Raw genomic sequence first — 12259 nt, 5'->3', positions numbered from 1 at the left:
AACCCACCCTGGGCCCAACTGTGGCCTTAAAACCAGGCGTGGGCCCAACTCGTGGCCTTAAAACGGAGCGTGGGCCCAACTGGTGGCCTTAAAACGGAGCATAGGCCCGAATTGTGGCCTTAAAACCAGCTGTGGTTCTAAACACACCAAACGCTGCCTTAAAACCAACTACGGGTCCAAGTGCTGCTTTAAAAGCAGACGTGGGCCCAACTGTGGCCTTAAAACCAACCGCAGGCCTAAATGTGGCCTTAAAACCAACTGCAGGTTACTAGAGTAACATGAGGCTGGACTGACTGAGGATTAACATGGGGCAGGAGTAACTGGAGACAAGAGTAACATGGGGCTGGAGTAACCGAGGAGACACTCAGGGTGGGAGTAGCTGGAAACAGGAGTAACATGGGGCTGGAGTAACTGAGGCTTAACCTGGAGCAGGAGTAACTCAGGGCAGGAGTAACTGGAAACAGGAGTAACATGGGGCTGGAGTAATCGGGAGTAACCTCAGAACAGGAGCAACTGGAGACAAGAGTAACATGGGGCTGGAGTAACTGGGGAATAACTGGAGACAAGAGTAACTTGGGGTAGGAGTAACATGGGGCTGGATTAACTGAGGAGTAACTAGAGACAAGAGTAACATGGGGCTGGAGTAACTGAGGAGTAACTAGAGACAAGAGTAACATGGGGCTGGAGTAACTGAGGAGTAACTGGAGACAAGAGTAACATGAGGCAGGAGTAACTGGAGACAAGAGTAACATGGGGCTGGAGTAACATGGGGCTGGAGTAACATGGGGCTGGAGTAACTGAGGAGTAATTGGAGACAAGAGTAACATGGGGCTGGAGTAACTGGAGACAAGAGTAACATGTGGCTGGAATAACTGAGGAGTAACTGGAGACTGGAGTAACATGGGGCAGGAGTAACATGGAGCTGGAGTAACTTGAGGCTTAACCTGACGCAGGAGTCACCTGGGATGGGAGTAACGGGGGAACGAGCGGTGGTGCAGTGTGGGCGTTGTGGGGTGTAGCGCGGGTGTTGTGGGGTGTAGTGCGGGTGTTGTGGGGTGTAGCGTGGCTGTAGCAGCGGCGCTGCCGTGGCGCAGGCACGACGAAGGCGGAGGACCGGGGGATGCTGCTGAAGACGTTCAACGAGCCGGGCTCTGAGTACTTCATCTTCCTGCTGAGCACCCGCGCCGGCGGGCTGGGCCTCAACCTGCAGTCGGCCGACACCGTCATCATCTTCGACAGCGACTGGAACCCCCACCAGGTACGGAAACCGCCCAAAATGACCCAAAACACGCACCAGCGTCATCTTCGGCAGCAACCAGAACCCCCAACAGGTACCAAAATGGCTGAAAAATAACCCAAAATAACCAAAAACACGCACAAACAATCACTGTCGTCGTCTTTGACAGTGACCGGAACCCTAATCAGGTACCAAAATGGCTGAAAAATAACCCAAAATAACCAAAAACTCACATAAAACACACACTGGTGTCATCATCAACAGTGACTGGAACCCCGATCAGGCACCAATATCGCTGAAAAATAACCCAAAATAACCAAAACCACACAAAAACACACACTGGCATCGTTATCAACAATGACTGGAACCCTAATCAGGGATTCTGCCCCAAAACGTGGGGGTTCTGCCCCAAAACTTCAAGATTCTGCCTCAAAATGTGGGGATTCTGCCCCAAAACTTCATGATTCCACCACAAAATTTTGCATTTCTGCCCCAAAACTTCGAATTCCGCCCCAAAATTTCACGTTTCTGCCCCAAAATTTCGTGTTTCTGCCCCAAAACTTCAAATTCTGCCACAAAATTTCGCGTTTCCGCCCCAAACCTTCGAATTCCGCCCCAAACTCCCCCTGCACCAACACGGTTGGCGGGAGCCGCCGGCAGTTCCAACGTTTCCCCGTCACCGCAGCGTTTTAGGGTCTGAAACGGTGTTTTTGGCGTTGCGCGGCGCTGGCAAACGCCGTTTTTGTGGCGGTGGCTGCGAGGGGCTGTTGTCGCGCAGGACCTGCAGGCGCAGGACCGCGCTCACCGCATCGGGCAGCAGAATGAGGTCCGCGTGCTGCGGCTCTGCACCGTCAACAGCGTGGAGGAGAAGATCCTGGCGGCCGCCAAGTACAAGCTGAACGTGGACCAGAAGGTCATCCAGGCCGGCATGTTCGACCAGAAGTCGTCCAGCCACGAGCGCCGCGCCTTCCTGCAGGCCATCCTGGAGCACGAGGAGCAGGACGAGGTGGGGGCGGCGCCGCTCGCGCCGGCGATCGGCGGGGAAAATATGGCGGGAAGAAAATGGTGGGAAGAAAATGGCGGAAAAAATTGGTGGGAAGAAAATGGTGGAAAAAATTGGGGGGAAAAGTTGGCGGGAAGAAATTGGCGGGAAAAATTGGCGGGAAGAAAGTGGCGGGAAAAAATTGGAGGGAAGAAAATAGCGGGGAGAAATGGCAGGGAAAAATTGGCCGGAAGAAAATGGCAGGGGAGAAATGGCGGGGAAAAAATGGGTGGGAAGAAAATGGCGGGGGAAAATTGGCGGGAAGAAATGGTGGGGAAAATTTGGCAGGAAGAAATTGGCGGGAAGAAATGGCGGGGGAAAAATTGGCGGGAAGAAAATGGCGGTGAAATAATTGGCGGGAAGAAAATGGCGGTGAAATAATTGGCAGGAAGAAAATGGTGGCGAAAAATGGCGGGAAGAAAATGGCGGGGAAAAATTGGCGGGGAGAAATGGCGGGGAAAAATTGGCAGGAAGAAAATGGCGGGGAAGAAAATGGCGGGGAAGAAAATGGCGGGAAGAAAATGGCGGGGAAGAAAATGGCGGGGAAGAAAATGGCGGGGAAGAAAATGGCGGGGAAGAAAATGGCGGGGAAGAAATTGGCGGGAGGAAATTGGCTGGAAGAAAAGGGGGAGAAAAAATTGTCGGGAAGAAAATGGCGAGGAAGTCAAGGGCATGTGGGGCCTAAAATCCAAATAATTGGGGCTATAATCCGAATAATTGGGGCTAAAAAGCCAAAAACTGGCTCCGCAGCCTCAGGGCCGAGGGTGTGAGGGAGTCAACACTTGAAATAGTTGCTCCGTGTCCTCAAAGCTGAGGGGACGTGGGGGTTCAAAGGCAAAATGATTAATAACGCCGGTTTGAGGTGATTTTGGTGCCGTTTTGTGTGGTTTAATGATCTTTTTTGTTAAAATCGGCAGGAGGAGGACGAGGTTCCCGACGATGAGACCGTGAACCAGATGATCGCGCGGCACGAGGAGGAGTTCGACCTCTTCATGGTGAGCGGGACCCAAAACCACCTTTTTACACCCAAAAAAAGCGCCGTTTCCCCACCCAGAACCGCCTGTTTCACACCCCCAAAAAACGCCGCTTTCCCACCCAAAAACCCACAGTTTTCCTGCCCAAAAGAGCCGTTTTCCCACGCAAAAAGCACCAGTTTGGCAACTGATTTGTGTTTTGAGGTGATTTTTGTGCCCCTGGCGCCATTTTGAGCCCTGAAGTGATTCCGGTGCCGCCATTTTGTGTTCTGAGGTGATTTTATCACCATTTCAAGCCCTGAGGTGATTTTAGCGCCATTTTGTGTTTCAAGGTGATTTTTGTTGCCCCTCCGGCCACCATTTTGTATTCTGAGGTGATTCTGGTGCCTCCATCTTGAGCTTTGAGGTGATTTTAGCACCATTTTGAGCCCTGAGGTGATTTTAGCACCATTTTAAGCCCTGAGGTGATTCCGGTGCCGCCATTTTGTGCTTTGAGGTGATTTTAGCACCATTTTGAGCCCTGAGGCGATTTTATCGCCATTTTGAGCCCTGGGGTGATTCCGGTGCCGCCATCTCGTGTTTCGTGGTGATTTTAGCGCCATTTTGAGCGCTGAGGTGATTCTGGTGCCGCCATCTCGTGTTTTGAGGTGATTTTATTGCCATTCCGAGTCCTGAGGTGATTCTGGTGCCGCCATCTTGTGCTTTGAGGTGATTTTAGCACCATTTTGAGCCCTGAGGTGATTCTGGTGCCACCATCTTGTGCTTTGAGGTGATTTTAGCACCACTTTGAGCCCTGAGGTGATTCTGGTGCCGCCATCTTGTGCTTTGAGGTGATTTTAGCACCACTTTGAGCCCTGAGGTGATTCTGGTGCCGCCATCTTGTGCTTTGAGGTGATTTTAGCACCATTTCAAGCCCTGAGGTGATTCTGGTGCCGCCATCTTGTGCTTTGAGGTGATTTTAGCACCATTTCAAGCCCTGAGGTGATTTTAGCACCATTTTAAGCCCTGAGGTGATTCTGGTGCCGCCATTTTGTGCTTTGAGGCGATTTTATCGCCATTCCGAGTCCTGAGGTGATTCTGGTGCCGCCATCTTGTGCTTTGAGGTGATTTTAGCACCATTTTGAGCCCTGAGGTGATTCTGGTGCCACCATCTTGTGTTCTGAGGTGATTCTGGTGCCGCCATCTTGTGTTCTGAGGTGATTCTGGGGCCACCATCTTGTGCTTTGAGGTGATTTTAGCACCACTTTGAGCCCTGAGGTGATTCCGGTGCCGCCATCTTGTGTTTTGAGGCGATTTTAGCACCATTTTGAGCCCTGAGGCGATTTGAGCGCCATTTTTACCCCCTTTTTCTCCTCCGCAACCCCCCCAAAATCCCTCCGAACGTCTCAGGCACCCCCCCCCCCGCCATCCTCCGCTCTCCCCACGTTAAAGCCCAATTAATTTGAACGCGCTAACGAGCGTTTGGGCAGCGCATGGACCTGGACCGGCGGCGCGAGGAGGCGCGGAACCCCAAGCGCAAGCCGCGGCTGATGGAGGAGGACGAGCTGCCCGCCTGGATCATCAAGGACGACGCCGAGGTGGAGCGGCTCACCTGCGAGGAGGAGGAGGAGAAGATGTTCGGCCGCGGCTCCCGCCACCGCAAGGAGGTGGATTACAGCGACTCGCTCACCGAGAAGCAGTGGCTCAAGGTAGCGGGGAGCGGGGGGGTAGGGTGCAAAATGGGGGGTTTCTGCCACAAAATGGGGGGTTAGGGTGTAAAATGATGGGGGGTTAGGGCGCAAAATGATGGGGGGTTAGGGCGCAAAATGGGGGGTTAGGGCGCAAAATGATGGGGGGTTAGGGCACAAAATGGGGGGTTAGGGCGCAAAATGATGGAGGATTATGACACAAAATGATGGGGGCTTACGACACAAAATGGGGGGTTAGGACACGAAATAGGGGGTTAGCACAGAAAAAGAGGGGTTAGGGCGCAAAATGGGGGATTAGGGCACAAAATGGGGGTTAGGACAGAAAATGGGGGGTTAAGACAGAAAATGAGGGGTTAAGACAGAAAATGGGGGGTTAGGACACAAAATGATGGGGGGTTAAGGTGCAAAATGGGGGTTAGGGCACAAAATGGGGGGTTACGACATAAAATGGGGGGGTTAGGGCACAAAATGATGGGGGGTTAGGGCGCAAAATGGGGGGGTTAGGGCACAAAATGGGGGGTTAGGGAACAAAATGGGGGGTTAGGACACAAAATGGGGGTTAGGGCACAAAATGGGGGGTTATGGCGCAAAACGATGGGGGGTTAGGGCACAAAATGATGGGGGGTTATGACACAAAATGGGGGGTTGCGACACAAAATGGGGGTTAAGGGCGCAAAATGGGGGTTAAGGGCGCAAAATGATGGGGGGTTAGGGCACAAAATGGGGGTTAGGGCACAAGATGGGGGGTTAGGACACAAAATGGGGGGATTTTTGCCACAAAATGGGGGGTTAGGGCACAAAATGATGGGGGGTTACGACACAAAATGGGGGCTTAGGACACAAAATGGGGGTTAGGATGCAAAATGGGGGTTAGGACACAAAATGGGGGGTTATGAGGCAAAATGATGAGGGGTTATGGAGCAAAATGATGGGGGGCTAGGACACAAAATGATGGGGAGTTATGACACAAAATGGGGGGTTGCGACACAAAATGGGGGGTTGCGACACAAAATGATGGGGGGTTATGACACAAAATGGGGGGGTTAGGGCGCAAAATGGGGGGGTTAGGGCGCAAAATGGGGGGTTAGGGCACAAAATGGGGGGTTACGACACAAAACTGTCCCTGTGGACCCTGAATGGTGTCCATGTCCCTGGTGACATTTGGGGACACAACCCTGAGTAAACCACTTAATTAATAATGATTAACACCTCGTTTGTCCCCCTCCTAATTACCCATTAACGAGGGACATTTGGGGTCACCCCAAAACTGTCCCCATGGACCCTCCACTGCATGAACTGCCCCCAAATCATGTCCATGTCCCTGGTGACATTTGGGGACACAACCCCAAGGAAACCGCTTAATTAATGATGGTTAACACCTTGTTTGTCCCCCTCCTAATTACCCGTTAACGAGGGATGCTTGTGGTCACCCCAAAACTGTCCCCATGGACCCTCCACCGCATGAACTGCCCCCAAATCATGTCCCTGTGACATGTGGGGACACAACCCCAATGAATCCCCCCCCCAAGCTGGTGGTGCCCGCGCCCTCGTTTGCGGCTAATTAGCGGTAATTAACGCCCGCAGGCCATCGAGGAGGGGACGCTGGAGGAGATCGAGGAGGAGGTGCGCCAGAAGAAGTCCTCGCGCAAGCGCAAGCGCGACGGGGACGGGGGCCCCTCGGCGCCCCCCGCGCCCCCCCCGGCCCCGCGACCGCGACGACGACCCCAAGAGGCAGAAGAAACGGGGGCGCCCCCCCGCCGAAAAGCTGGCGCCAAACCCGCCCCCCCTCACCCGCCGCATGAGGAAGATCGTGGACGCCGTCATCAAGTACAAGGACAGGTGGGGACAGAGGGACATGGGGACAATGGGACATGGGGGGACGGTTCCTGATGGTTAATTAATGGGGAATAATTGGTTGGGTCACCAACTGAGGTTGTGGTGGCCATTGGTGAGTCCCGTGTGTCACTTGGGGACAATCTGAAGTCATCAAGTCTAAGGATGGTGGGGACAGAGGGACAAAGGGACAATGGGGACAAAGGGACAATGGGACACGGGGGGGCGATTCCAGATGGTTAATTAATGGGGAATAATTGGTTGGGTCACCAACCGAGGTTGTGGTGGCCATTGGTGGGTCCCGTGTGTCACTTGGGGACAACCTGAAGTCATCAAGTCTAAGGACAAGTGAGGACAATGGGGACAAAGGGACAATGGGGCACGGGGACAATGGGGCATGGAGTGGGTTCCACATGGTTAATCAATGGGGAATAATTGGTTGGGTCACCAACCGAGGTTGTGGTGGCCATTGGTGGGTCCCATGTGTCACTTGGGGACAATCTGAAGTCATCAAGTCCAAGGATGGTGGGGACAATGGGGACAATGGGACAATGGGACACTGGGAGGGGTTCCAGATGATTAATTAATGACTTAACGAGGCGGTCGAGGGTCCCTCATGCACCGCACTTGGGGCCAATCTCAAGGCACCGAGCAGGTGTGTTATAATGAGCGCTAATTAATTAACAAGGAATCACTTAACGAGGCGGTCGAGGGTCCCTCGTGTCACCGCACTTGTGGCCAATCTCAAGGGACGGAGTGCTAATTAATTAACGAGGAATCACTTAACGAGGCGGTCAAGGGTCCCTTGTATCACTACACTTGGGGTCAATCTCAAGGCACCGAGCATGTGTGTTATAATGAGCACTAATTAATTAACGAGGAATCACTTAACGAGGTGGTCAAGGGTCCCTCATGTCACTACACTTGAGGCCAATTTCAAGGCACCGAGCGCGTGTTTCATAATGAGCGCTAATTAATTAACGAGGAACCACTTAACGAGGTGGTCAAGGGTCCCTCGTGTCACTGCACTTGTGGCCAATCTCAAGGGACCGAGCGCTAATTAATTAACGAGCAATCACTTAACGAGGTGGTTGAGGGTCCCTCATGTCACCACACTTGTGGCCAATCTCAAGGGACCGAGCGCTAATTAATTAACGAGGAACCACTTAACGAGGCGGTTGAGGGTCCCTCACGCGCTGCACTTGGGCCCGATCCCCGTGCCGTTCCCACTGTGCATTTTGCTGCTTTTCCCGGGGCAAAACGGGTGTTTAACCCCCAAAACGCCCCCGTGGGGCCACCGGGGGGTGTGTGGGGCCACGTGGGGCCGCGTGGGGCCGGTGTCCCCGGTGCCACCGTCCCCGTTGTCCCTGCAGCAGCAGCGGCCGCCAGCTCAGCGAGGTTTTCATCCAGCTGCCCTCGCGCAAGGAGCTGCCCGAGTACTACGAGCTCATCCGCAAACCCGTCGACTTCAAGAAAATCAAGGTAAATCCCCCCAAAACAACATCCCCGCCGTGTCACCTCACTCCGGTGTCACTCCGGTGTCACTCCGGTGTCACTCCAGTGTCACTCCGGTGTCACTCCGGTGTCACTTCATTGCGTTGTCACCCAGGAGCGCATCCGCAACCACAAGTACCGCAGCCTCAACGACCTGGAGAAGGACGTGATGCTGCTGTGCCAGAACGCCCAGACCTTCAACCTGGAGGGCTCGCTGGTGCGTCACCGCGTCCCCGAGTGTCCCCCGGTGTCCCCAATGTCCCCCCGTGTCCCCCGGTGTCACCCCCGTCCCCCCAGATCTACGAGGACTCCATCGTGCTGCAGTCGGTGTTCACCAGCGTGCGGCAGAAGATGGAGAAGGAGGAGGAGAGCGAGGGGGAGGAGAGCGAGGAGGAGGAGGAGCCCGAGGAGGACGGCTCCGAGGCCGAGGGTCGGTGTGGGGCGCGACTTGGGGGGCGCGATGCGGGGAAAGGATTTGGGGGGCGGGCGTGGGGGACTTGGACTTTGGGGGAAGGAGCAGCTTTGGGGTAGGGCTTGGGGGGCTGTTGTGGGGCAGGATTTGGGGAGTGGGGGCAACTGTGGGGTTCCCATGGGGCAGGATTTGGGGGTCACTTGGGGGGCAGGAGGCAGTTGTGGGGCAGGATTTGGGGGGCAGGAGCAGCTTTGGGGTAGGACTTGGGGGGCAGTTGTGGGGCAGGATTTGGGGGCTGGGGGCAACTATGGGGTTCCCATGGGGCAGGATTCGGGGGGCAGGAGGCAGTTGTGGGGCAGGACTCGGGGAGCAAGGGATGGTTGTGGGGGGGGAACTTGGACTTTGGGGGCAGGATTTGGGGGGCAGTTGTGGGGCAGGAGTTGGGGGGTAGGGGGCAAGTGTGGGGTTCCCATGGGGCGGGAATTGGGGGTCACTTGGGAGGCAGGAGGCAGTTGTGGGGCAGGATTTGGGGGGTGGGGGCAATTGTGGGGCTCCCATGGGGCAGGATTTGGGGGTCACTTGGGGAGCAGGAGGCAGTTGTGGGGCAGGACTTGGGGAGCAAGAGATGGTTGTGGGGGGGGGACTTGGACTTTGGGGGCAGGATTTGGGGGCAGTTGTGGGGCAGGATTTGGGGGGTAGGGGGCAACTGTGGGGTTCCCATGGGGCAGGATTTGGGGGTCACTTTGGGGGGCAGGAGGCAGTTGTGGGGCAGGATTTGGGGGGTGGTTGTGGGGCAGGACTTGGGGGGTGGGGCAGCACAGGAGGGGGGAACAGCCGTGACCTCGTGACCCCGGTGACCTCGTGACCTTTGACCCCGTGCCCCCAGCGCGCTCGGTCAAGGTGAAGATCAAGCTGGGCCGCAAGGACAAGGCGCCCGAGCGGCTCAAGGGCCGGCGGCGCCCGGGCCGCGGCTCCCGCGCCAAACCCGTGGTGAGCGACGACGACAGCGACGACGAGCAGGACGAGGTGAGGGGCTGCCCCACAGCTCACTGCCCCACAACTGACCCACCTGCCCCAAAACTGGCCCATAACTGACCCACGCTGCCCTATAACTGCCCCAAAACTGGCCCATAACTGACCCACGCTGCCCTATAACTGCCCCAAAATTGACCCATAACTGACCCACACTGACCCACAACTGCCCCCCGTCCTGCCCCATAACTGACCCATAACTGCCCTACAGCCTGCGCCATAACTGTCCCACATCCTGCCCCCCATCCTGTGCCATAACTGCCCCACATCCTGCCCCCCATCCTGCCCCATAACTGCCCCCCATCCTGCGCCATAACTGTCCCACATCCTGCCCCACAACTGCCCCCCATCCTGCGCCATAACTGTCCCACATCCTTCCCCACAACCCCCCCCCATAACTGCCCCACAACTGTCCCAGATCCATCCCACAACTGCCCCCCATCCCGCCCCACAGCCACCCCCTAACTGCCCCATATCCTGCCCCAGCCCTTCCAGCTTCCCTCCTCCTGCCCCATGAGCACCTCCCGCCCTCCCCCTGCCCCCCATCCACCTCCTGCCCCACAACCCCCCAAACCACCCCCTGCCCCCCAAGTCCCACCCCCCAACCCCCATCTCCGCCCCTCCCCCCAGGATCGCTCCGGCAGCGGCACCGAGGACGATTGACCCCGCGTGACCCCGCGTGCCCCCCGGGGTCCCGGTGACCCCCCCTGGGGTCCCGGTGACCCCCCCCCGGGGTCCCGGTGCCCCCCGGCTCCACCTCCTGCTATTTATACACCGGGACCCGGCGCGGCCGCGGCTCCAGCTCCGGCTCCGGCTCCTTCCTCCCGCCGCCTCCGCTTCCGGTGCCGCTTCTTCCTCCCGGTTCCTCCGGTCGCCCCCCCGGACCCCCCCCCGCGGTGCCGGTGCCGCTGTCGATGTCACTGGATTTCCAACCGATCAATAAATTAAACCCACCAGAGCGGGGGGGTCTCTGTGCGCAGGGGGGCGGGGGGGTTTGGGGGAGGGGGGGTCACCAGTTTTTTTGGGGGAGGGGGGCGCAAATCCCGGGGAAAAACGGCGCCAATTCAGCGCCGAATGGGTTAAAAACCCGCGAAACGCGCCGCCCCGAGGATCACTCCACCTAAGCCACGCCCATGGGAAGCCACGCCCCCTCGCCGCTATTGGGCACGCCCATGCTAAGCCACGCCCATCCATTAAACTCGCGCCCCTCGTTTGTTCAGGTGCGCGGCGCCCACGCCCTCCATAAGCCACGCCCCTCCGCAGCTCACGCCCGCGATTGGCTACACTAAGCCACGCCCCGATATGCCGCGCTCCCTCATAAAACCACGCCCATCGCTAAACTCCTGCCCGCGATTGGTTACGCCCCGCAAGGCCACGCCCCCCTCCCAAACCACGCCCCCGGCCGTTCAAATGCGGCCGCCCCGGGAACCGCGTCCGGGCCGGAGGGGCCGGAGCCGCCGAGCGGAGCGCGATGGAGCCGGGAGCGGCCGCGGCGCTGCTGCTGCTGCTGGCGGGAGCCACGGCGGCACCGGGAGCAGGTGAGGGGGAGCGGGGGGGAACCGGAGCGCACCTGCCCCCCCAACCCGGGTCCGCTGCCCAAACCGGCGCCTGGACCCCCCCCCGGAGCGGCGTTTCCCCCCAAACCCGGGTCCTGCCGCGCCCTAAAGCGGCGGCCGGTGCCCCAGACCGGGAGCTGCCCCCCCATCCCGCTCCCTCCCGTCCCGCGGCGGCGCGGCCCTTCGGCTCCGCTCCCCGGGGCTCCGGGCGGCGGCGCCTCCCGGTCCTTCCCCCGCACGCTCCGGTCCCGCCGCCGCCATCGCAGCCACGCTGCGGCGCGGCCCCGCCCCCGCGCGCCCAAACGGGCCAATCACCGCCGCGCTCCGGCGAGACCGCGCCCTCTGGTCTCTGAGAAGGGACCAATCGCCGCGCTCTCCGCGCTCCGCCCCCGCGGCGGACGCGATTCTGATTGGCGAACGAGCGGACTGACCACCGGGCGGGGACGCGCTGTGGGAACCAATGGGAACGCGGCGCGCCAGGGAGGGCGCGGTCCCGCCACACCCGCGGGGGGCCCGATCCTGGGCGGAGGGGGCCCGATCCTGGGACGGAGGGGCCCGATCCTTGGACTGAGTGACCCCCGGGGCCGAACCCCAAACGTTGGGGGTTTTGCGTCTGGGGGAGGGGGGATGGGGGGCGGTTGTTTTGGGGGCTCAGGCTCAGTTTTGGGGCTCAGTCCGTTTTTGGGGTCCCTGTCCCAGGTGTCCCCTGCCCCCCCGGTCAGTTCGTCTGTGGGGACGGGTCGTGTGTCCCCAACTCCTGGGTCTGCGACGGGCGCCCCGAGTGTCCGGAGGGGGAGGATGAGACCCCCGAGACCTGTCGTGAGTGTCCCCGTCACCCCGAGACCCTCCTGGGTGGCACTGTCACCCCCGTCACCCTGAGAGGTCCCCCCGTGTCCCCATGTCCCCATGTCCCCACAATGTCCCCCTGGTCCCTGTCCCCATGTCTCCCCATCCCCACAATGTCCCCGTGTCCCCACACGTCATGGCCCCT

General features: G+C 58.4%; 1 protein-coding gene across 1 annotated transcript in view; it reads left to right on the top strand.

The window, feature by feature from the left end:
* The window catches only part of SMARCA4 (SWI/SNF related BAF chromatin remodeling complex subunit ATPase 4), a 33469-nt gene extending 22830 nt beyond the window's left edge, over positions 1–10639 (top strand). The window contains 11 exon segments of the mRNA XM_080361405.1: positions 1095–1258; positions 2016–2243; positions 3197–3274; positions 4723–4941; positions 6526–6633; positions 6635–6780; positions 8148–8256; positions 8384–8485; positions 8566–8698; positions 9567–9706; positions 10343–10639. Of these exon segments, the coding sequence (XP_080217531.1) occupies positions 1095–1258; positions 2016–2243; positions 3197–3274; positions 4723–4941; positions 6526–6633; positions 6635–6780; positions 8148–8256; positions 8384–8485; positions 8566–8698; positions 9567–9706; positions 10343–10375 (1460 nt within the window). The 3' untranslated portion in view covers positions 10376–10639.
* The last annotated feature ends 1620 nt before the right edge of the window (positions 10640–12259 follow it).

This window comes from Nesoenas mayeri (assembly GCF_963082525.1).
Source record: "Nesoenas mayeri genome assembly, chromosome: 31".
Taxonomy (NCBI): Eukaryota; Metazoa; Chordata; class Aves; order Columbiformes; family Columbidae; genus Nesoenas; species Nesoenas mayeri.
This window is presented reverse-complemented; position numbering and strand designations above follow the sequence as displayed.